This window comes from Taeniopygia guttata, chromosome 5 (genome assembly GCF_048771995.1).
Source record: "Taeniopygia guttata chromosome 5, bTaeGut7.mat, whole genome shotgun sequence".
NCBI lineage: Eukaryota > Metazoa > Chordata > Aves > Passeriformes > Estrildidae > Taeniopygia > Taeniopygia guttata.
Window position 1 is genome coordinate 59366942 of NC_133030.1, and position 22661 is coordinate 59389602.

Here is a 22661-nt window from a genome sequence, read left to right on the forward strand (position 1 = left end):
GGGCAGGAGTTTTGGGGCGGAAAAAAAAAAAAAAATATGGAAGAAAGAAAGACAAGAACCCGCCGGCAGCGGCTTCCCCGGAGATGCGCCCGGGGGCGCGGGCGGCGGGGCCGCACCCGCGCAGAGGCGGCGGCGGGACGCGCAGCCGCGGCCGGGGCCGTGTCCGGGGCCGTGTCCCCGCCGCCAGGCCCCGCCCGCCCGTGCCGAGGCTCTGCCCGCCGGGCCGGGCTGGGCTGGGCTGGGCTGGCCGGGCTGGGCCGGGCCGGGCCGGGGGTGCCCAATCAGCGCGGCGCGGGGGCTCGGGCGCTTTAAGCGCGGCGGCGGCGGAGCGGGGACAAAGTCCCCCCCGGCGCCGCGACGAGCATCCCCGCTCGCCCGGCACACCGCCCTCGCCTGCTGCAGCGCCTCCCCGCTCTGGGGCCGGCACCGGGACCGGCACCGGGATCGGGATCAGCACCGGGCCCCGGCCCGGCGGGCGCCTACCCCGCGCCCCTCCGCCGCCGCGCTCCCGCGGGGTGCCCGTCGCCTCCTCCCCGTCCTCCTCCTCGTCCTCCTCCGCCTTCTCCTCGTCCTCCTGCGGCCGCCGCCGCGCTCGGCCATGTCGATGCTGCCGTCGTTTGGCTTCACGCAGGAGCAGGTCGCCTGCGTCTGCGAGGTGCTGCAGCAAGGGGGGAACCTGGAGAGGCTGGGCCGGTTCCTCTGGTCGCTGCCGGCCTGCGACCACCTGCACAAGAACGAGAGCGTCCTCAAGGCCAAGGCGGTGGTGGCCTTCCACCGCGGCAACTTCCGCGAGCTCTACAAGATCCTGGAGAGCCACCAGTTCTCCCCCCACAACCACCCCAAGCTGCAGCAGCTCTGGCTCAAGGCGCACTACGTGGAAGCCGAGAAGCTGCGGGGCAGACCCTTGGGCGCCGTCGGCAAATACCGCGTCCGCCGAAAATTCCCTTTGCCCCGCACCATCTGGGACGGCGAGGAAACCAGCTACTGCTTCAAGGAGAAATCCCGGGGCGTGCTGCGGGAATGGTACGCCCACAACCCCTACCCGTCCCCCCGGGAGAAGCGGGAGTTGGCGGAAGCCACCGGTCTCACCACCACCCAGGTCAGCAACTGGTTCAAGAACAGAAGGCAACGGGACCGAGCGGCGGAGGCGAAGGAAAGGTACGTGCCACGCTCCGTTCTCCGCTTTTCCCCCTGCTCCACCGTGCTGGGGGCGTTTGGGAACCCCGGGAGCTGCTCCGGGAGCGCGGCGAGTACCCGGAGCCGGATGGGATAGGAGCGACGAAAACACACGGTTCCCTTCAAATCCGCCCCCCCCCCCTTTTTTTATTTTTTCCTTATTCTTTTTTTTTTTTTTTTTTTTTTCTCCTAAACCGCGTTGCGTTTTCCCCTTCCGTGGAAACCCAAGTGGGTTTTTCACTCGACCTCACCTGCCCTGGGGGAGCAACGAGCCTCCACCGTCCCCTTCCAGGCCGCTCCGCCGCCTTTGTTTGCTGTCTGCCTTCCCGAGCAAACCGGGAGCGGTGAGGACCCGGAGGCTCCGGGAAGCGGTCGGGATGCCGGGTCGTGTGTGGCCGCGGGTCGGGCAGGATAGCTCCGAAGCTCGGAGGAGAGAGATGCAGCTCCGGGATGGCGAGGTGGGGGGAAGCAGAGGGAGATCGGGATGAGGACGCGCCGGCCGGGCCGGGCCGGGCCGCCGCCCCGTACCGAGGCCACCCCGGCAGGCGACGCGGTGGCCTCGGTGCGAAGCGGCCGCTCGGCCCGGCGAGGCAGAGAGTCACGGAGGGCATCTCCTTCAGCTACCTCCCCACCGAGCCGCCCAGGAGAAAACCCCGCACCCGGCTCGTCCGCGGGCCGTACTTTCATTTTTAATTAAAAAGAAAGGAAGACGGCCCCTCAAAAAAATCCTTTCCTCCAGTTTTCCCTCCTCACCTAAATTACCGGGCTGTTCAGTGTATTTATTTGTAGGAGGGATAAAAGGAATAGGGACGATCCGTTATGAAATTTTTAGGATTATTTTGCCCCCCTTGAGAAGCATCTGCTCCCACGCTGGAACTAAAGGCGAAGGATTTACGGTGGGCATTAGCACAATGCCCATCTCCGCCGCCTCGTGCCCGCCCTAACATCCCCGTGGTGGGATTATATATACTTTTTTTTTTCTTTTTTTTTTTTTTTTTGCCTTTCTGCAGAGAGAACACGGAAAACAACAACGCGGCCACCAACAAACCGAACCAACTCTCGCCTCTGGATGGAAGCAAACCCCTCATGTCCAGCTCCGAGGAAGAGTTTTCTCCTCCCCAAAGCCCGGATCAGAACTCGGTCCTGCTCTTGCAGGGGAACCTCAGCCACGCCAGGAGCTCCGGCTATTCCCTGAGCGGCTTAGCCGCATCCCAGACCCCGCACAGCCTCCAAGGCCACCAGCTCCAGGACTCGCTGCTGGGACCCCTCACGTCCAGCCTGGTGGATCTGGGATCCTAAAGGCCCTCGGCGGGCCGCCGGAGGATCGGGAGAGGAGGAGGTTCTGCTCGGGGACAGAGGCTCTGGGTTGTACATAGAGGACAGCACCCGGTTTTACAGGTCACCCGCTGATTGTTAACGGGACTCTCGTCTCTTTTCACACAACCCCACATCGGCTCTTGCTCCAGTTCCCCCTCAGCGTCTCCCACTATCACCACGATTTTTTAATTTTTTTTTTTTTCCACGTAGCCAAACACAGAGAGCGGCAGTAACCCTTCGAGTTCAAACGAGTTGGTCCCAACGGGAATTAAAAAAAAAATAAAAGGAAAAAGGAAAAGTAAAAGGGAAAAAAAAAAAAAAAAAGAAAGAAAATGAAACCCCAACCCCTGCTGGATCCGATTCCATCCAAACAAATCCCAGCGCCGCGGGCGCGGTGGGGCAGGGTCGGCCGGCACATCCCTGCTGCTGCCTGGCCCGATCCCCGAGGATCTGGGAAAGGAACAGAGGGAGAGAATCACTGTACTGAGCCCTGTGGCGGAGTGGGAGGAGGGAGGGGAAGTTACGTTTACATTTTTCATATTTAGCCTTACCAAAAAGATTTCGATGTAGTTTAAACTTTCAAAAAAAGAAAAGAAAGAAAAAAAAGAAAGAAAAAAGAGTGGGAAAAATATATCACAAGCTGCAGTATTAGAGTTTTACCAAGTGCCTGTGTCTGACCGCGGCTGTGCGAGGCAGATACTGAGTGGGCTCCCGTGGACCCGCGTCCCCCACTTTTCTCTTTGGTGGTGAAATGCATCGATGCGGCTAAAAATTAGGTTAATAATAGTAATAATAAAAGTCGACGGCCATTTCCTCCTAAACCGCCAGTTCCCCGTTGCCTTCTCCCGTCTGTGCCCGCTCGCCGCCTCCCTCCTCCGGCTTGCAGAGAGCCCGCGGATGACGCTGCCTGTCTCGAGTATTTGTTACCAAAAATCGCATGTGCTTTCGGGTTTATTTTCTATTGTACCTAAACAGTCTAAATTAAACAACGCTGATGGCAGAACACTCAGGCTGCGCTTTTCTTTGCAGGGCCGAGCCCGTGCCCCTCTGCCCACCCTCTCCCCCTCCCCACGGGCTGCAGCGGAGGCTCGGGGGGAAGCCGGTGACCCAGTAAGGGAGCAGGGACGGGGACAGGGGACCCGTTTCGCCCGCTGTGCCCCGAGGGAACCGGACACTCGGCCGGGAGGGAGCACCGGGCCCCGCCGGCCGCCCCGTCGGGGCCTCGCCGGTCCTCTGTGTTAGCGTTTTGCATCATTAAGTGCGTGTTTGTTTAAATCGCTGCCGTGTTTGTGCTCGGGGTCTTGGGCCATGGAGAAATGTCACCCTCTGCAGGAGGGTCTTGCCCGGACCGGAGCGCTGCGCGTCCCTCCCGCTCGATCCCCGGCGGAGCTCCCGGTGGATCCCCGGCGGAACTCCCGGTGGATCCCGCACCCGCGGCCGGACGGGGCAGCGGATCCGTGCCCAGGTGCGGGGGAGCCGGGCCCGGGGCTCTGCGATGCTTCCCCTGCGGGACCTCCCGCCCGGCCGGGCACCGCGGGGCTCCGTGGGACCGCGGGCGGAGGGCGCAAATCCCGCGCACGGACGCGCAAACCGCAGCTGCTTGCGCTTCTCTGCGAGAAGGAGCTGGGGCAAGAGCAGTGGGGCGAGCATGGACCCCCTCTCTTGGTGTGCATCGACCCCGAACTCGGCTGCCCGGCTGGGGAAGGGGACCGGGAGTGGGTCCTACGGCCGGACCCGGCGGGACCGTAGGGGACAGGACAGGATGCTCCGTGCCCCCGGTCCGGGCTCGCCCTCTCGTCCCTTTCCGGGGACCTTCATCACCTTCCGGGGGTCTCATCCAGTTCCTCATCCAGTCTCATCCACAAAGAAGCCGCTCCCGTCCTCTCGGGCAGAAAAGGGGAACCCCCGGGGAAATGCAGGATGTTTTTAGGGTCAGCTGCGGACTCTACGCCTCGAGGATGGATAAGCTCCAGCTTCGTTTTTTTCCCAAACCACGGGCTCAGTGAAGAGGAAGGATAAATATTGCCCGGGGCTCCAGCCCTGCGCGGCGGGAAAGCCAAGCAAGGACTCCCAAACCAGGAGTTATTTTCAAAGCAAACAGCTCAAACATGCAGGATGCACTTCCTGCATGTAGGCACGGGCAGGATTGGTTGGCAAAGGCTGGGGAAGATGCCATGGGATACTCCTCTTGCCCAAATTCCCCTTTCTAGCACACACCTGCAGACCGGGGGTAGTCTCAGGTCCCCCGGCCTCAGAGCCTTACCCAACCCCCGGCTCTCCATTTTCCCAAAAGGGAGAGGGACAAGGTTGGCAACAAAGAGGGATGGAGGGTGCTGAGGGCATCCCCCTGGAAATAACTCCCTGGCCAGCTGTCAGGTAGGAGCAGGGAGGCCCTGGAGCTGAGCCAGGCACAGGTTGTTGAGCTCTCCTCGATTAGGCTTGACCTCGCAGCAAGCTTTTCACAGCAGAGCCAGCCTGGGGAGGCAGCCCGAGGCTCTTTCTCACTAAGCTCTGCTTTGTATTTCCACCGGCAGGAAGGAGTTAATTCGCCCCCCCACTCCTGTTCACCCCCCAGGACAGATTTCACACTGTGTCCAGGTCAGCCAAAAAAGGGGAGGAAACGAGAACAGCAGAATGATTAATTCTACCTGCTTTTCCCATGAGTGATCACCTGCTTTTGGGGTCATGAATAGCAGGTAGCTCTCTCCGTCTCCAGCTCTGAGAGCCTCATTTGTTTGGTGACAGCTGAGTGACAAGACCTGAAATCCGAGCCCTCAACTTTGCCTGATGTGTGGATAAAACCCTGGATGTTCCCTCAAACATTTCAGGAAATGAAAGTTGTAACGCGATCCCTTGTGCGCCCACATCTCCCTCAGCAACACACAAAAGCTCAAAGGAACCTTCTCGGATTAAATTCAGCCTGGAGAGGATGGAAGGAAAATGGAGAGCAGGCTGAGAAAGCTGGAACTGGCAGGCTTTTCTTCAGCACTTATTGGAAATGTCTGTCCAAAGCAGGGATTTAGAAAGGTCACCTCTACCGTAAGCGTTTCTTCCTCCGTTGGAGTCAGATGGGCAGCCCGCTGCTCCCCAGCCCATCTCCACCTTTGGGACAGCCTGGGGAGGGGTGTGAGGTGCACTTAGCTTCCCCAAGCAGGAAATTCAGTGTATAAAAGCAAATACCCAAGGAGAAAGGCAGACTCTCTCTTCATTTAATTTCCTGGGTCATGCTGAGCCAGTGCAGTTCTGCATAGAACCAGCTAGAGTCCCATTCTCTGCCCCCACAGTCCTGGGCTACGTGCTGGCAAATCCTCCACAGGAGCTGCTGCTGAGGAGTGGATGCTGGCTCAGCCCGTGGATTTAAGCCCAACATTTCCAGGCCTGGCTCCCTAAAGCTTACACATCCCCCCCAGCTGCAATTCCAGGAGCCCACGGCCAAGATGTGGTGCTCTGTTGGTTGGTGCTCTGTGTCTTTGCAAGCCAGGCCTGAACAGCAAGAAAGTTGGAGTTTCATTTTAAGCACACTGGTTTGGGAATGTCAGCGACTGGAATGAGTCCAGGTGTGTGGTACTGTCCGGATTAGGCCAAGGCATCCCAACCCCCTCTCTCCTGGGTAGGTGGTTTTATGGAGCTGCCTGTCACTAGGCAGCCAGTGGCTGCTTCTGTTGTTATCCAGCCTGAAGATAAAGTACTATTTAACAATTGTTTAACTATTCCTGAAGTGCTTTGGGATCCGCAGGCTCTGTAAAAGAAACAGCACGCGCCCCAAGATAACTCTTCACCTCTGAGCTTCTCCCTTGCTCCTGCTTTTCTCCAGACTGCAGCTCACAAACGCTGCATAGGTGGAAAATCTCTCTGTCTGCCCACTCAATGTGCTTTGCTGTCAGTAACTTTGCACCCAAGGAAGAGCTTGCTGCGGGGTGACACTGCTGGTGACACTTAGTACAACCCGCCCCGTGTCACGAGCAGCAGCAGAACACAGAGTTTGCACATCCTGGCTGTGGCAATCCATGTCCAAGGATGGATTTTGCTGTTCCTGTTGGGGCTGAGGCTGTCAGGTTTTCTGAGGGCACCAGGTGCAGTGTGGGGAGGGCAGAGGTGGCAGAGGCCGGATCTGCAGGAGCTTGGGGGCAGTGTACAGAGTAACCTGAGACTCTGTCATCCTTCCCAACTGCATGTGGACACAGTTTTAAATATGGAAATGAAGGAAAATTTGCTTTAATCTTCAGGCAGAGAGAGCAAATTACCAGAGATTTTTAGTGCTCACCCCAACTGCAGCCTCATGCTGCCTGGAAGGAGGGCACCAGGCTGAACCCCCATCCCGTGCCACCCTGTCTTTCCTTCCAGCTGGACTTTTCACCAAGTGCAGGAACATTCCCTCTCTCCCTGTGGTTTATAGCATTCATCCACATCTCCTCAAGTTGTAAAGAGAGGTTGAACTTTCTCTGAAGCATATAATCCCAATCCTAATAATGAGGTTAAAGAGGCAGATTTAGTTCAATTACGGTTTCCTGTTTTCTTTTGTCCAGTGCTTTTGGAAAATACCTCTGTGGGCAGAGCAACTCCTTCTCATCCCTGTCTCAGCTTCTCATCCACAGCTTAGCTCTGCAGGGATGGAGATGCTCTGGTATCTGCTCAGGCTCAGATGAATTTTAGCTGTGGTAGAGAAGGTGTGGGAAATCCTCGTGCCCGCATCTCAGGATGGAAGAAAAGGGGAAAAACTCTTCTTTTCCCAACTTCAGGATGGAAAAGCTTTTAGGATAATAGCAGAAGCGTGGATCAGCCCTATTCTACAGGAGGGGAAACAGAGACCTGGGGAGATGACAGACCTGCTGAAGGTCAGAGCAAGGGCAGGTGATGGGTGGAGAGAGCAGCTGGTGCTCTGCACTCCCACACTGCCTCCCTTTATAGCCCACATAGTAAGTCACCCCACCTTATTATTATGTAACACAATATTCCTAATATGAGACAAAACCAATTGACTAAAAAACAATGCCAAATGAGGCTTGTGGCTAACACTCCCTGAAGAAATTGTCTCTTTTCTAGAACTGAAAAAAAAAACCAACCAACCAAAACACCCCACACCAAACAAAAACAAACAAACAAACAAAAATTAGAAGCAATTGAAAAATGAAATCACATCTGCAAACGACCAGGGTGTTTCTCCGGAGCCCCAAAGGGAGCCTGTGTCCCCCCACCCCTGCTCCCACTGCCCTGTGTGGGGTGGTGGGTGCCACAGGGACCTGCAGCTCTGTCCAGGAGGGCTCAGGAGGGATTTTGTGGCACTGCAAGTGATGCTGGCAGACACAGTCTTTGTGCATGCTTCATTCAACAGAAAGGCAGCATCGGCCTAGAGAAAATCAGATTTAGGGAATTAACATCTTCCTAATGTCCTGGAGCTGGCAGGGAAACACAGGAGGAGTCCCCCACCCCTGGAAATGTTCAGGGCCAGGCTGGATGGGGCTCTGAGCAACCTGGTCTAGAGGAAGGTGTCCTGCCCATGGGATGATCTTTAAAGTCCCTTCCAACCCAAACCATTCTACATTTATGTGATTTTATGAGTTTCTGTTTTCAGAAATGCCCCTTGAGGCAACTTCTCCAAAAGCCAAGGAGGAGCTTGATGAGGAGGTGGGATTATTTCTTGGGGGGGAACAGCACAGGAGATGCTGAAGCTGTGCTATTCCCAAGGTGACCTAGGCCGGGTTCAAAAAACCCTCAGGAGGGCAAAGGCAAAGCAGGGTTGAAGATGGGGAGCTGCAGGAGTCTTGCTCAGAGACCCCCACCTCTGCTCTGCCTCTGAAGTCCCCAACAGGCAGGGCTGGGCTGGAGGAGACCTTTAGCAACAGGACTTTGGGGCTCTGCTGCTGGCCTGTGTGACTTCCATCACCCCACAGGAGCCTGGCACTGGGGTGGTGGGGGACAGTGGTGTGGCCAAAGCCTGTGATGATCTCGGGGAGGATGGTCAGCAGCTGGCCACCCCCACCACCCCACTCCAGTCTGCTCCCACTCAGGGCTGAATTCAAGCCTAGCTGGGAAGTTTTGGGATGGAGAACAAACCCCTGCATGGTGGGGCTCACAGCACACCAAATGTCCAACCAGCTCACCCCAGTGGTCCCCTCTAGTTTATGGATGTGTTGAATTTGCTAATCTACCCTAGATAGGAAAAAGAGGCGATGTTGCATGATCTGAAGGCACCGGTGCAAGGGGGAATTTGTTAAAATCCTCTAAACCAGAAGGAAAAGAGGCAAAAGGAGCCAAATCTGTGACTAGGACTGAGACACAACACATTCCCCCAGCGAAGGGGAGCCCAAGGTTGATACCACAATGGCTCTGCAGCAGCTGCAGGGTTAACTTCAAACCCAAAACATTTTCTAAAGGACAAACCCTGACTTGCATGGTGATTTTTTTTGTGCCATGCCCAGCAACCTCCCAGAAGCCCAGCATGGATGTCTCATGGGTGCCACTCCATGCCCGAGGGGACTGTCCCTGCAGCAGGGCATTGTATGCCATGGGGTGGGACTGCAGGGTGTGCTGTCCTTGGATGCCCTGTAGCCGGGTCTGCACCCCCTGTGCCTCTGGATGACGTTTTGGGGGCTTGGCTTTGCTCAGGATGCTTCTCTGCCCTCATCCCTCGCCTCTGCCAGGGTTACATAGCCACGGCTATTCGCTGGAAACCGAATATCCTCCTCTGCAATCGGAGCCCAGGTGCCCACGCAGCTGCCAGGTCTGAAAGAGGAGCTGGCAGGAGGGGAAGAGGCCAAAATGGGTGTGCCCAGGGAGGGGGAATCACATCCATCCCAAACAGGGGCCACCCCATCCTCGAACAGAGCAGGATCACAGTGAGATAGGGTGGGAAAAAACCCTATTTGCAAGAAATCTCTCAAGCTAACATGCAAAGGTCCGGGGGGCTGAGACCAGATTTAAATTGGACCTCCTGCCCAGTGATCCATGAGGAAAGCTCGGGTGCTCAAACAATGAGCAGGGAAGGAAAGCTGAAATGATGGTCACCAGGAGAACCTGAAACCCTCGGTGGGGAAAACAAATAAATCCATCGAGCAGAGCCTTCCCCATCCCGGCTGAGGCAATCTGTGTTATGCAACCCTACCCGAGGGTTCCCTATCTCTGTGTACAATCTGCACTGATAAGATTGTTCCCTGCTGGAAATCCAAACCGCAGGGATTGCAGGCGGCTCAGCCGGAGTCACATTGTCCACCTGAACACCGGGCCACTTTCATGTGGAAATATAATCGCCAGGTTATTTAGCTGAAATAAGGAGAGAGGGTTTTTTGGCAGGTTTGGAGGTGGGTGCTGGATGTGTGCAGCACAGCAGGGATGCCAGCAAAGGCCACCACCCCAGGGTGAGGTGTCCCCAAGGCATGACAATTGTTGCCTGAAGCAATGGTAGAAGAAGCAGCGGGCTCTTGTCCAAACCTCGCTGGTTTTCAGTGAGAACAGCTTTTTTTAAGGTCGGGGACTTGCACTTGGCAGCTCTGGTGAGATAAACCCTTAAATAAGTGTCACATGAGCCACACTGGAAGCAGCCATTGCCGCTTTTAAGGTGTTTTGGGTGGAGCAGCACATGATTAATGGCTACACTGAGTAGGAGACAGAATACATAAACATCTCCTATACATATAAATGTACATAGGGAGATAAATGCACCTGATAGAGCCACTGTGTGGAACAACTCACCTGATAAACCATTCCCAGGAGCAAGATGTGCAGGATTAGATCCTTGTTTGCAGTTAAAAAGTAGATAGTGGCAGGTTTTGTCTCTATTGTAGTTCTAAAAGACCCGTTTTGGGGCATGTGCTTCAGCAACAGTCTGATTAGATCCCACCTGCTCTGAATGTCAGCCCCTTTCTCCAGAAAAAAAAAGTTATTTAGGAAAAATGCCAGCAAGGGATTGCTTGGTGATGCTGGAAATGGAACTCCTTCCACTCAGGTGGGAATGGGATGCTCGGATCCTGTACCCTGAAGCAGAATTAGGACAATACACGACCACCTGAAACAGCATTTGTGTTTATTTTATGCGTTTGCACTATGTACTGACTGTTCACAAGTTTTAAATGCTGCTGAGTGAATGTATACAGCAGAAATGTCAACTGGGTGGGGCGTGTGGATGAGACAGGCTGGGGAGTTGGGCTTCCAGCCCCTTGCCAAGTTCCTACACCAAGGGCAAAGATCCTGATAAAAAGCAGTTCCAAGTGCTACCTGCACTCCTATGACTCCTGCTCAGCTGCTGCAGCTTCACAATTGGCATTTTCCAGGGGAATTTGTGGCTGACTTTCTGTCCGTCCCTGGTGCAGGGAAAACTGTGAGCCAGGAGTGGAGCTGCACATGTGGTATTATCACCTCAACAGACTGATTTGGCTAAGAATGAATAAGAGCCAGTGCTCCCCCTGCTCTGACATCTCATCCTTCAGCTCCCTCCAGTTACAGCAATCCTGCTATGAAATAGAAATCTGTGTAAAACTGGGCTTGCAGATGAGATATATCCCTTTAATTTGCAGAGGTGCCGCGTTCCCAGGGCCACTGCCAGCCCAGGAAAGGCTGCATGTGCACACACACAAACACAAACATACACTCACAGGTTTTTGGGTGACTGATGAGACACCAAATCCTTTAGTCCTGCCCATGGGTAGCGTGTCCTTCAGTGGCCATTCCTTCTGCAGGGCTTGATGTTCCTGGCAAAGCTCATGTGAAGCGAAAATGCCTGTAATTTTCTAAAATTCCTTAATCCTGCTTATTTTCTCTCTTTCCCTGAGAGATCAGAAGCCGCAGTGGTCTCCTCGAGCCCACCCACTAATTACAAGACATGAGCTCAACCCGCTGCTGGCCAGGAACAACATCACAGGACCCAAGAGCAGGAACCAGCACTGAGCCCTCGCAGAGAACTGCCTGGGAGTCTGTCACCAAGAGCTTGGCAGTGACACACCAGCCAAATCACAGCAAGAAAACAGGAAAATATCCCATTTTCCTTCCTCCCCTAGTAATTCCTGCCTTTCCTAGAACCACTGACTTGCTGTTCCAATGTCTGTGTCCCACTTGCCTATCTCACCCCACGACGCTTCTTTAGGTCTTGATCTATTTGGCTGCCAATCTTTTTTTACCAAATTTGACCCATTTATCTTTCCAATTTGCTTGAGAAGGTCAAGCCCTTCAGCAGTGCTGGGGAGAATGGGGTTTTCCAGCAGGATGGTGGCATCTAGCAGAAAAAACTTCTCCCTGGAGAAATTAGATCACACAGTGCCCTGAGGAAGCCGAGCTAAAAATAAAGCCTGAACTCACAGAGGAGTTACAGGATGGAACAGAGGCTATGGTGCATCCCTGGTTTTATTCTTAGCAGGCACAACTGGAGAGATGGGTATAAATTTACTGGCATAAATCAGTACAGTTAATGGAAGCATGTTGGTTTTCTTTAAATGCTGTGCTCACATTCATGGTTTTACAGCAATTCAGGTTCTTTGCCTCCATCCCACAGATTTGCAGTGGCTTGTGATTGCACTTTATCCAGGCTACCTTGATTTCATGGACTGCTTCCCTCCTCCTGCTTTCCCTGTGCACAAGCAACAGGCAAGTTCAGCCTCCTGCATCCCAAAAAGCCAGAGCTGCCAGAGGGAGGATGAGGCTTCTCTGCTCCAGCTCTTATCCCTGAACCAAAACCTTTCCATGCACAGGATTTCCCTGGACACCCTGCTCTGGCATGGGTTAGAAATAACATCCCAAATTCCACTGCTTGGTGCTGGGTGAAACCACAAAGGTTGGTGGGGTCCCTGCTGTGGGATGTGCTGTGGGGTGCCAGGGAGGCTCTTGTGCCCCAGTGCTGAGCTGGGAGGGGGAGTGCAGGAGTGGGAATACAGGAGTGGGAGTGCAGGAGTGGGAGTGCAGGAGTGGGAGTGCAGGAGTGGGAATACAGGGGTGCAGAAGTGAGAATACAGGAGTGCAGGAGTGAGAATACAGGAGTGGGAATACAGGAGTGGGAGTGCAGGAGTGAGAATACAGGAGTGGGAGTGCAGGAGTGGGAATACAGAAGTGGGACTAGAGAAGTGGGACTAGAGGAGTGGGAATAGAGGAGTGGGAATAGAGGAGTGGGAATAGAGGAGTACAGGAGTGGGGATACAGGAATACAGGAGAAGGAATAGAGGAGCAGGAGTGCAGTGTGTGTGTGAATGCAGGACTGGCAGTGTGTATCAATACAGGATCAGCAGTGTGTATCAATACAGGACTGGCAGTGTGTGTATCAATACAGGATCGGCAGTGTGTGTATCGATACAGGATTGGCAGTGTGTGTATCAATACAGGACCCGCAGTGTGTGTATCAATACAGCACCGGCAGTGTGTGTATCAATACAGGACCCGCAGTGTGTATCAATACAGGATCGGCAGTGTGTGTATCAATAAAGGATCGGCAGTGTGTATCGATACATGATCGGCAGTGTGTGTATCAATACAGGATCGGCAGTGTGTGTATCAATACAGTATCGGCAGTGTGTATCAATACAGGATCGGCAGTGTGTATCGATACAGGATCGGCTGTGTATCAATTCACGTTCCCGGGGCTGCAGTGCCCTCTGCTGTCACCGCCGCCCGCCGGGACACGCCGCCCTCCCATTCCCGTTATCTCTTATCTCCTTCTCTATTGTCTTTTCCCTCCTTCTGTGCTCACATGTGTCCTTCAGGAGCTTCACCATTCTGTGATTCTATAATCATTACTGTTAACCTCTCAGTGAGAAAGAGCTTGTGCCCTGCAGAAACACCCAAAAGAGCTGCTGTTGCCTCTATTTATGTTGAAAAAAAAATGATTGAAACCTAAAGAAAAAATAAAAACAAAAGAAAAAAATTTAAAATAATAAAAAAAGAGTAGGGATATCCTAGTTGCTGAAAATTAAGCATTAGGGGAAAAAAATAAAAGCTCATGAAAGCCAGATCCAGACCGGCTGGGCAGCTTTCAGAAACAACAACAATTAAGTTTGGAGGAAACCAGATACTCACCATGAAAATTTGCAATTCTTTGTTGAACAAATGTTTCCATGGAAAAGCTCTGTTTACCCTTCACTTGTGCTGTCAGCTCCTGAGCTGGGATGCTGTGCAGCTGGGCAGGCAATGCCCAGAGGACCCAGCAGATCTGGGGCACAGCACCGAGCCCATATTTGTCTTTTTATTCTTCTACCTGTGTGGGTTAGTGCATGAAATGTATTCATTCCTTCCAGGCAACCCGATTTTGGGAAGGAGGGCTGCAAGGAGCTGGTCCCTGAGCAGGGTATGGCCAGAGATTGGGATGTGGAGGAGCCTGCTGGGGATTTTAGGAGAAACCTGCTGGGAAAGCTCACCACATCCAGCCTTGGTGTCCAGAAATGCGTAGAAAAAAACATGAGGCTTTTAGGAGTAAAAACTTCATCTTCAAAATATTAGACTCGCAGTCAAATTATCCAATTTTTTTGTTTTGTTTTGCTTTGTATTTTGGGTTTTTTTGTGGGTTTTTTTTTGTGGTTTTTTTTTTGTTTGTTTGTTTTTTCTTTTGCCTTCTTTTTGTTTTTGTTTGTGTTTTTTTTGTTTTTGTTTGTTGATTTTGGTTTTTTAGTTGTTTTTTTGTTTGTTTGCTTGTTTGGGGGTTTTTGCCTTTTTTGTAGTTTTTTTTGCGGTTTTTCTTGGGTTTTTTTTTTTTTGTTTTTTTTTTTTTTTTTTTTGCTTGTTTGGTTGTTTTGGTTTTTTGTTTTCCCAGCAGGATCCAACAAATAGGTTTTTAGTGGTTTGATGGGGATGCAGGGCAGCAACACCCAGGCTCCTCACCAGAGGCAGAGGAGGTGGGGAGCCCATGCATGACTCCCCTGCTTCCCAGCTAAGTTGCAGAATACTGAGGTTGACTTTCTACAGAGCGAGGTTCAGGCTTTGCCCCAAATTTCAGAATCAGATTATTTGGTTTTTGTGCAGCCTCCTGCCCTCCCATGTGTCACATCATGTTCAGGACTGTGGGAATCCAGAGTTTCCCTCTGGCTGCCCTGGCAGGTCTGGGACCCTGGCAGGGGTCAGGAACCCCCCTGGACAGAGCCCCCAGAGACACTGGCTGTGATCTCTGTCCATGGAAAAGAGTTTTCAATCTTACAGGATGGATTACAAGCTCTGAGTGTTTGATATAAGTAATAATTAAGTGTGGCACAGGTACAAAAGTAAAATTTTAGGATTCTGAATTAGGCGTTCAAAGGGGACAAGATGGAGGAAATTGGGTGTGTCTTGTCCTTTTCTCCTCCTTCATGCCCTCCATGTTTCACTGCAGTGTTGGCATTTTTCTGTTGGTTTAGGCTGGGGACACACTGTCCAACGTAGGTGACAGATATTGGCACGTTATCGTAAATCCAGCACAGGTAGTTTGTGGTATTTAATGTTTGTACCATCCCACTGAGGGCAGAGCCCCACACGCTGCCCTGCAGGACAGAGCTGCGGCAGGGCAGCAGAACATGTTAGAGATAAACAGAATAAACAACCTTGAAACCAGCACAGACCAATTATGGCTTCTTCTTTGGCAATGGGGCAGAAAGACAGAGACTTTTTGCAATTTCAGAATCATCAATACCTCAGATTCCGACAGGTTCCCATTCCCTGAACTCCTCAGGCCCAGGTCATGCAAAATCAGTGGGGGAAAAATTTTTTTTTCTTTTTTTCCCCAAGGAATTTGCTCACAGAGGGAAGGTTGTGCAGGGCAGACTCTGAGCTTGGCTGTCCCAGGTGGACACACACTCAGTGATGATTTGGGTGTCCCATTTCTGCACAGGAAAAAGGTTTGGGGCCTTCACTGCCCTTTGAACCTCTGGCCCTTAGGGCTGGTGCATCACATGCTGCTCTTGGCTGCAGCCCTCTCTTCCTTGTCCTGTTGCTGTGCTCCCTGGATTGCTGGGAGCCTTTTCCTGCTGCTCCACATCCCAGTGCCCTCAACACTCCTGCTGGGGACTGTCCCTTGCTCTGGTTTCAGCGGGAGCCTGTCCACAGCAGCTGCACCATTGTCACTGATGAGGCTGTGCTGACAAACACCAGCCAGGTCCCTGGTGGGGCCATGCCTTAATCCTCCCTCCCACCCATCCTCATGCTCAAGTGTGTGTTTGGGACTCATCTGTCATTCAGGCTCTGTCTGGTCCTCATCCCTGTCCTTTTCCCCTGAAGATGCTAAGTGCCTTTTCAGCGTGCCCAGCTCTGGCATTTTGTCTCAACAGGCCAAGCATTCACTCCGTGCCAAACTGGCAGGCAGCTCACTTTCCTGGCACGTGGCCTCCTTGGCTCTCCATCCACACTGATTTCTTCTAATTTAATGGTTTTATTTTTTCCTCATCTTTAAAATTCACCACTGGTTTTGATTAGGTGGCTGTGGACTAGCAGCCCTTGGGCTTCCAAGAGCAGGAAAGGGGAGGTTTGATGTGGTGGGTCTGGTGGCAGCAGTGCCCCAACCCAGCTTATCTTGCCTTTGAGAGAGGGGAACTGTGAGTCAGGGGCTGAGAGGTGGCCAAAGTGTTTTGTTTTCTTTTATTCCAGCATGCTCCCAGACTCCCTGCAGCCCCTGGGTGCCACCAAGGAAATGCCACCTGGAGGAGGTGCCACGGTGAGGAGAGCATTGGGGGCACATTCCCAGCCCTAAGAACAGGAATAATGGGGGCAACCACAAAGGAAAAACAAATGCCTGAAATGTGAAGGGAGTTCCTTACGCAGAGGAGCCCCGTGGTCAGCTTGGAGAGAGTTGAGATCAGTCCCTACCTGGCTGTGGCTTCCCAGGGGGAGAATTAGACCCACTTTTGTCTATCTCCAAACTGCTGAGGGTTTGTGAACCCTGTGCTCCCTGTCTACCTGGGACAGCCAGGCACAGCCTTCCCTCTGCAAGCTAATTCCTTGGGGGGAAAAAAGAAAAAAAAATATTTTTGCCTCTACTGATTTTGTATGACCTGGTCCTGGGGAGTTCAGAAATGGGAACCAACAAATAGGTTTTTAGTAGTTTGTTTTTCAGTGGTTTCACCTCTGGATAAAAATGTTGGAGCAAGTGAATGGCTCTGGGTTGACAGGATTCACAGACATATTGGGATTCCTGGGATAACCAGGGTTCCCTTCCTGGAAGGACATCACTGATTTGGGCTGTTCAGGAGACAAATCTCCTCCCCACAACCCTTGAGCAGATGTGGCCCTTGCCTCACAGAGACCATGGGCCAGCACAGAGGCGGGCTGGAGGGATGAACAGCTTCTGCTGGGAGCTGAGGAGGGTTTGGGGTAGGACATCTGTTCCTAGGATGGCAACTGCAGCAAACACTTTTGCCCCCAGGGGAGATGTGGCAGGGTTGAAGAGCAGCCTGCTGCCACCACTGCCACCCAAACAGCTCCTGGGAGTCCCAGCCTACACCCCCCATCCTCCCAAAATCAGGGAGAGAGGGCAGTGAGAGGAGAACTTGGCTGTGCCCCAGGGCTGAGCCCCACCGCAGCAAATCTGAGCCCCACAAACCCTGCATGCTTTGCCAGACCCCAAAATATCCCAGCCCCTCCACCCTGCTGCTGTTCTTTCATTTTATTTTTAGATCTGTTGCTCCTGTTAGCTCTTTTCTATTTGTTTTTGTTCTTATTATTCCTGGCTCCCCTCAGTGTTTTGCTTTCCCTCCTCAGCCCTCATCCGGATGTTTATTCTCCCTGCTTGTTTTTCTGCTTTCCCGAGGTGCCTCCTGGCTGTGGCTGGGCAGAATTCTGTGTTTGGCCTGGGCAAAGGCTCTCCTGGAGCTGGGCTGGGACCAAACCATCCTCTGGAGACACCAGCCTGGTCCAGGAGGGGAGAAGCCTTGGGCAGGGTTTGCTCCAACAGGAACGTGGCTGGTGTAAGAACGTGGCAGCTCTTGTAGCAGAAGAGCTGGCAGCAGCACGAAGGAAGTGGGGAAAAGGAGTTATCCCATCTCTAAGGAACTCCAGGGGACAACAGTGATGTACAGAGAGGATTTCCAGCAGATCTAGGAGCTGCCTTACCCACGTGTCCACATCACCTCATTGCCAGGGTGGTGTGCCTTGAAAACCAGGCTGGGTCAGTCAGTGCCTCTGCCTACTAAAACCCAAAATATTTTTCTTTTGAGGATAAATACACCCAAATCTGGCTCTGTGTCTTCCATGCTCACCACTGCCCCATACATGGATGTTTCTGTGCATCTTCTCTCTGCTCACCCAAAAGTGATTTTCAAGGGTTTTTTTTGGGGCTCCAGCTGAGACACATCCCCATGAGGCAGGTGGAAGGAGATGTTTCTTCTACAGGCTGAGAACACATCAATGACTGAGGTCTGTCACTGCCCCCCATTTGGGGACATGGACTGGAGGGTGCTTTTGGGCAAAAAGGTGGGTGCTAAGTGCACATTCCCTGTGGGAATGAGGTTTTGCCCTCAGTACTGCCTGCAGGGTTACAATAATCCATCCACCTCTGACTTTTGCTTTATTTTCTGTCTCACCGGGAGGAAAAGTGATGCAGTGTGAAAAAGGCACTGCAATATCTCACATAAAAGAGCCAGGGTGGCTCTGGGTATTTTATTGCTGAATTGCAGATAAACACAGCACACACTGCATTTACTGCCAGAAATGCCCTGGATTCCCTTGTTAAATTATTTATTCCAGTGCAAGGGCACAGATTTTTATATAGTTTATGCTTTTGGTGATCCTCTATGTTCCTCTTTGCATTCCTTCTGATAGTGAGGTGCCCAGAGCCACATGGCCAGGGGGCAAGGGAGCTCCCAGCAGGGAGACACTCACAGCTGGAGGATGGGATGAGGACATTCTCTGATCTGTAGGTGTTTATTTGAAGAACAACTCAGTCATGAGACCAATACAGTAATTTGGAGCAGCCTTCCACAATTTTGGTACAGTTACAGTGAAATTTGCATCTGAGACATTAAAGGGCTGGTCTGGAACTCTGCACATGGGCACAGGGACTTTTTATTGCTCCACTTCAAAGAGGTTCATAACGGGAATGAGCGTTCAGGTAGGGAAAAGTTCTTTTTTTCCATGTGCAAAAGCCAGAGGACATACAGGCATCCCTGCACACACAGAGTTACAGGGCTCTGGAGAGAGTTAAAACAGAGCAGGCTGAGGAGTCTGCATCAAAAATAGTATTATTTTTGGAAGGAAAAGTCAGCTGACACAATGGCCCAAGTTGTAAGGATCTTTTAGTTTGGGGTGGGGGCAGGGAGGGGAAGAAATCAAAATGAAAAGCACTCAGTTGGCTGAAAGGAACCAAAACATGGCAATTTTGGATCAGCTTGAGGCCAAAGCCTGCAGGGCTTCATGAGAGGTGGAGTCTGGGTGCTGTGGACATCAGCTCCAGGTCTCATCTCTCTGCACTCTGAGCAGCCACCCTTGGACCAGGCACAGGGATGGGAGCCCCATCCAGGGCTGGTGGGGGCATGGTGCTCCCCACTGGGTCTGTCCCCAAGGGCTGGGGCTCCTGAGGGTCACATCCAGCCAGGATTTGATTCAGCAGAACAAATGTAAATGTTTCACTACACGGGCACTCAGTCCTGTCCCTCCTGCATCAAAACTTGGCAATAAATCTGAGTTTTCTGCATGTGTCAGGTTTTTGATTCTACAGGCAGAGCTGATTCTTTGTAGCTTGCTTGCTGCTTGGGTGAAAGCAAGAAAACCATGGAAAATGTTTCATTCCTGTTTTAACCTGGGGAAATTTGGATTGTCTGCATTCAGAAAAATCAGAAAAATCATGGGCAGTGCAGGACATCTCTGGCAGCGTGCTCACAGACATCCTTCCCTGCCCTTCCTCAGGACAAAAAAGCCTCATTTATCTGATTCTCTGGTTTCTCTGCCATCCCTTTGGACTCCATGGCAGAGGAGCACACCTGCACATGCAGGTGTCCATCCCAGGGACCTGGATTCTCCCTTTTCCCTGGGTGGGAATGCATTGACTGCCATCACTCATTGCAGCTGAGGGCTGCAAAGATATGGCCACAGTCTTATGTTTTTTGTTCTAATCTTTTCCTTCTCTAGTTTCCAACCCACCACTGTGGGGCTCAGCCCCTAAAAGGGCATCCCTGCATGCTGGCTCCATGGACACTTCGATCCAAACACGCCCCTCCATGGCTGCTTCCCATCCTTAAGCAAGACCCTGTAAATGTTACACGTGCCTGTAAATGTTCCATGAAATGTTCATGTCCTGCCTGCACAGGAAAGAGAAAGAGCAAGGAGAGGCCTGAGGGCAGAGCCAGCCTCTCCTCCCAGGGTATTTAACTAAGTGGAAATAAAGGAAGCAATTCCAGGAGCCCTGTGCCAGTTGTGCTTGCAGAAACAACAGTGAAAGTTCTGTTTCTTCCCTCAGGCACAGTGGGACTCTGGTCTGGTGAGGAGCATGGAGGCAGTGCCAGAATCCTTGGAAAAATATTCAAATGAAGTCTCAAAGAGGAGTGATGGTGCTGGAAATGGGCAGGGCAGCCTGTCCTGTTTGTGGTATGGGTGAGATGGATGGTGTAACACCCAGGCTCAGATGCACACTTTGCTTAAGACCCCTTTTAATTGCACAGAGAAATAAAATCAGTCCTTATCAGCCTCTTCCATCTCATGGCTTTCCCTGCCCCTTTAAACACTCCCCCGTTTTCTCTTCCATTGTTAATTATTTGAGATCCTGGGATCCTTCACACCCTGTTGCTCCGGTTTTACCTGGACAACCATTTCTGGAAAGCTGGGACTGGAGCTGTTTCCTGCCAATTTTCTGTCTGGAAAACGGGGCCAAACCACTGGCTCCTGCTCTGCTCTTGATCCAGGGCTGCTGGAATCTGCTCCCAGCACAGGGCACGGGTGCAAATGCACAGGGCAGGACAGAGCTGGAGCTGGGGTGGGCAGTGCAGTGAGGTTGGCACATCCCAAATCACAGCCTGGAGCGTTCCCTCTGTGCCTTTCTGGCCAGGAGACCCTGGCTGTGCCTCGGGAGGTGGGATCTGCTGGCAGCAGGGGAAGGGCAGGATGTCAGCAGGCTGGTGCCACGGTGCTGCCAGGTGCCAGCAACCACACCCAGGAGATGTGGAGGTGACACCCAGCCCAGAGCAGATAGACTTTCCAGCAGATGTTGTTTCAATAAACTGTTCTCGTCCCTTTCTGTAGATATACAAGTTTTGGAAAGCTTTTTTCCCCAGGCTGGAATGGTGCTCAGGTTAAAGGAGTCACGGAGATGTCAGCACGGAGCTGGCCATGGTCACACCTGATGCCACCTAAACCTTGGGGTGACAACTTTGCCCGGAGCCCATTTGCAAACATCCAGCAGCAGCCACAGACTGGCTGAAATTCAGATTTCCCCCCGAGTTTTCTCGTTCCCTTTGGCCTGCCAAGGCTCAGGAGCAGACTGGTGTGGCACCACAGAGCAATGTGCCACATTCCCCCTGCACAGGACACCCAGGGGAGGGATCAGCCACCTTTAATTCCCCTGCAGGGGAACACTGACACCCTCGGGGCACAGCACCACCTCCCAGCACCGATGGAGGGAACAGCTGCTCTGATTTTGCTGCTGAATAAATGACACAGGAGAGACAAAATACAATTCCCTGTATCTCTGACAAATCCTTCTCTGACAGATGAGCTCTGACCTACTTTGCAGTGCAGCCAGATGTTTAAATTTATGAATGCAGAGGTATTTCCCTCAGACCTGGGAAGGAATGTTGTATTGCTGCCCATCTATGTGGCCTCTTGGGCAGAGGAGCTGGATTGCACGGGAAAATACCATTTGTGGTTCAACCCTAAAGGTTTTTAAAGGAAAGGTAAGCACGAGATCATGCCATGCCTTTTCAAAGGCAATCCCAATGGTACAAACCAAGGAATGTTCAAGTGATAACATTTGTATCAAGCTGAAAACCACTGAATTCCCAACCTGACTTTTCAGACGGGCACATTTTCACAGCTTTTGTCTTGGTATTGGTTATGACTCCTTCCCTGGGATTTCACACTTGTTGGTATCCAAACAGAAGTTTTATGGTACATGACACAATTTAGCAGATGTTTCCTCATTCTCTCAATAAATCCCTTTTTTCAACCATGCAAATGGCAGAGCAGCATCCCTGGGACCCCCCTCCCAAAGCAGTGGTGGAAAACAAGCACTAGCTTGCTGCTGACCTCCTATGCAAGTTTTAGTCTTTCAAAGTGCCCCAGGTGGTAATACAAGTCTGCAAGAGCACCTTGAAAGTGCCAATTTATGAAATATGACCTGGATATTAATCCCACAGGCTGTATTTGATGTGGGTACCTGATTTAGGGTCATTTAATTTGCAGCTTTTACTGTTTTAGATGTTATTGTGATTTCTAAACTGTAAGCCAGTTTAGAACCAACATAAGGTGAAGACAAATTTTACACACCAAGATATATAATGTTTTTATTTATTTTCTGTTTTTAAAGATACTTATTCATTGCTCATACTTCCCCAATTTAAACAATATGATGATGCTTGGATTAGGTATCAGAAGATACTGATGGGGCTGAAATCAGGGTATATAGGCTTAAAGGAAGATATTCAGAAAGATTTAAGGCACAAATTGTGCAAATTCTGTATTCTGTGGGATGTCTGATGCTGTGTGATGTCAGGGAAGGGCTCTGCCTGTCTTTTAAAGAGCCACTCAGGCACTAATTTATCTGTCAGATTAGCCAGAAGATTTTCCAGCTGGGGGAAGTAAAGTAGGAGCCTGACGAACCAAGAACAGAGGAAAATTCTTGACTTTGCTGTTGTCCAGATTCAACATGAGGAAGGAGTTCCCTCTGGCATCCTCCAATAAATCCATAAGCCTGCAGCCTGCTGGCAAGGATGCTCTCCTGGGAGGGATTCATTGGAGTTCTCGCAGCAGCAGTGGATGGGCCATGCACAGATCTTCTTTTCTGGGTGTTTTTTGTCAATTTAATAAGGACCTTGATCCTGTCCAGGTATTAAAATGCTAAGGGCACACCTGGAGAATGAGAATTACCTGGTTACCCCTTTCCTTAGGAGAGGACTTGCTCAGTGCAGACTTGGCCAGCAGTGCAATCATGGGGGATTTTGGATCCATCCCTTCACTCTAACAAACTGAAAATCGAGCCTTGTCTCTCTCTCTACAAAGCCTTTTAAGGATAAACTGTCCAATTAAGAAATGACATCTAAATTATTTTTACTTTTAACCCAATAACCAACCATCCATGCCTGCAATGTGGA

The 22661-nt window shown here is 51.9% G+C and overlaps 1 protein-coding gene across 1 annotated transcript; it reads left to right on the forward strand.

Moving 5' to 3' along the window:
* The first annotated feature begins 217 nt into the window (after positions 1-217).
* Positions 218-2617, forward strand: SIX1 (SIX homeobox 1). The gene is made up of 2 exons (XM_030275170.4): positions 218-1158; positions 2187-2617. Exons 1-2 carry the CDS (start codon positions 599-601, stop codon positions 2473-2475), a joined length of 849 nt encoding a protein of 282 aa, XP_030131030.1. The 5' UTR covers positions 218-598; the 3' UTR covers positions 2476-2617.
* The last annotated feature ends 20044 nt before the right edge of the window (positions 2618-22661 follow it).

What these genes read in the sequence shown, in the direction of transcription:
- SIX1 (XM_030275170.4), top strand. Translation starts at nt 599, where the DNA reads ATGTCGATGCTGCCGTCGTTTGGCTTCACGCAGGAGCAGGTCGCCTGC. An exon ending in GCGGCGGAGGCGAAGGAAAG is followed by an intron (nt 1,159 to 2,186) that starts GTACGTGCCACG and finishes GCCTTTCTGCAG; the next exon opens with AGAGAACACGGAAAACAACA.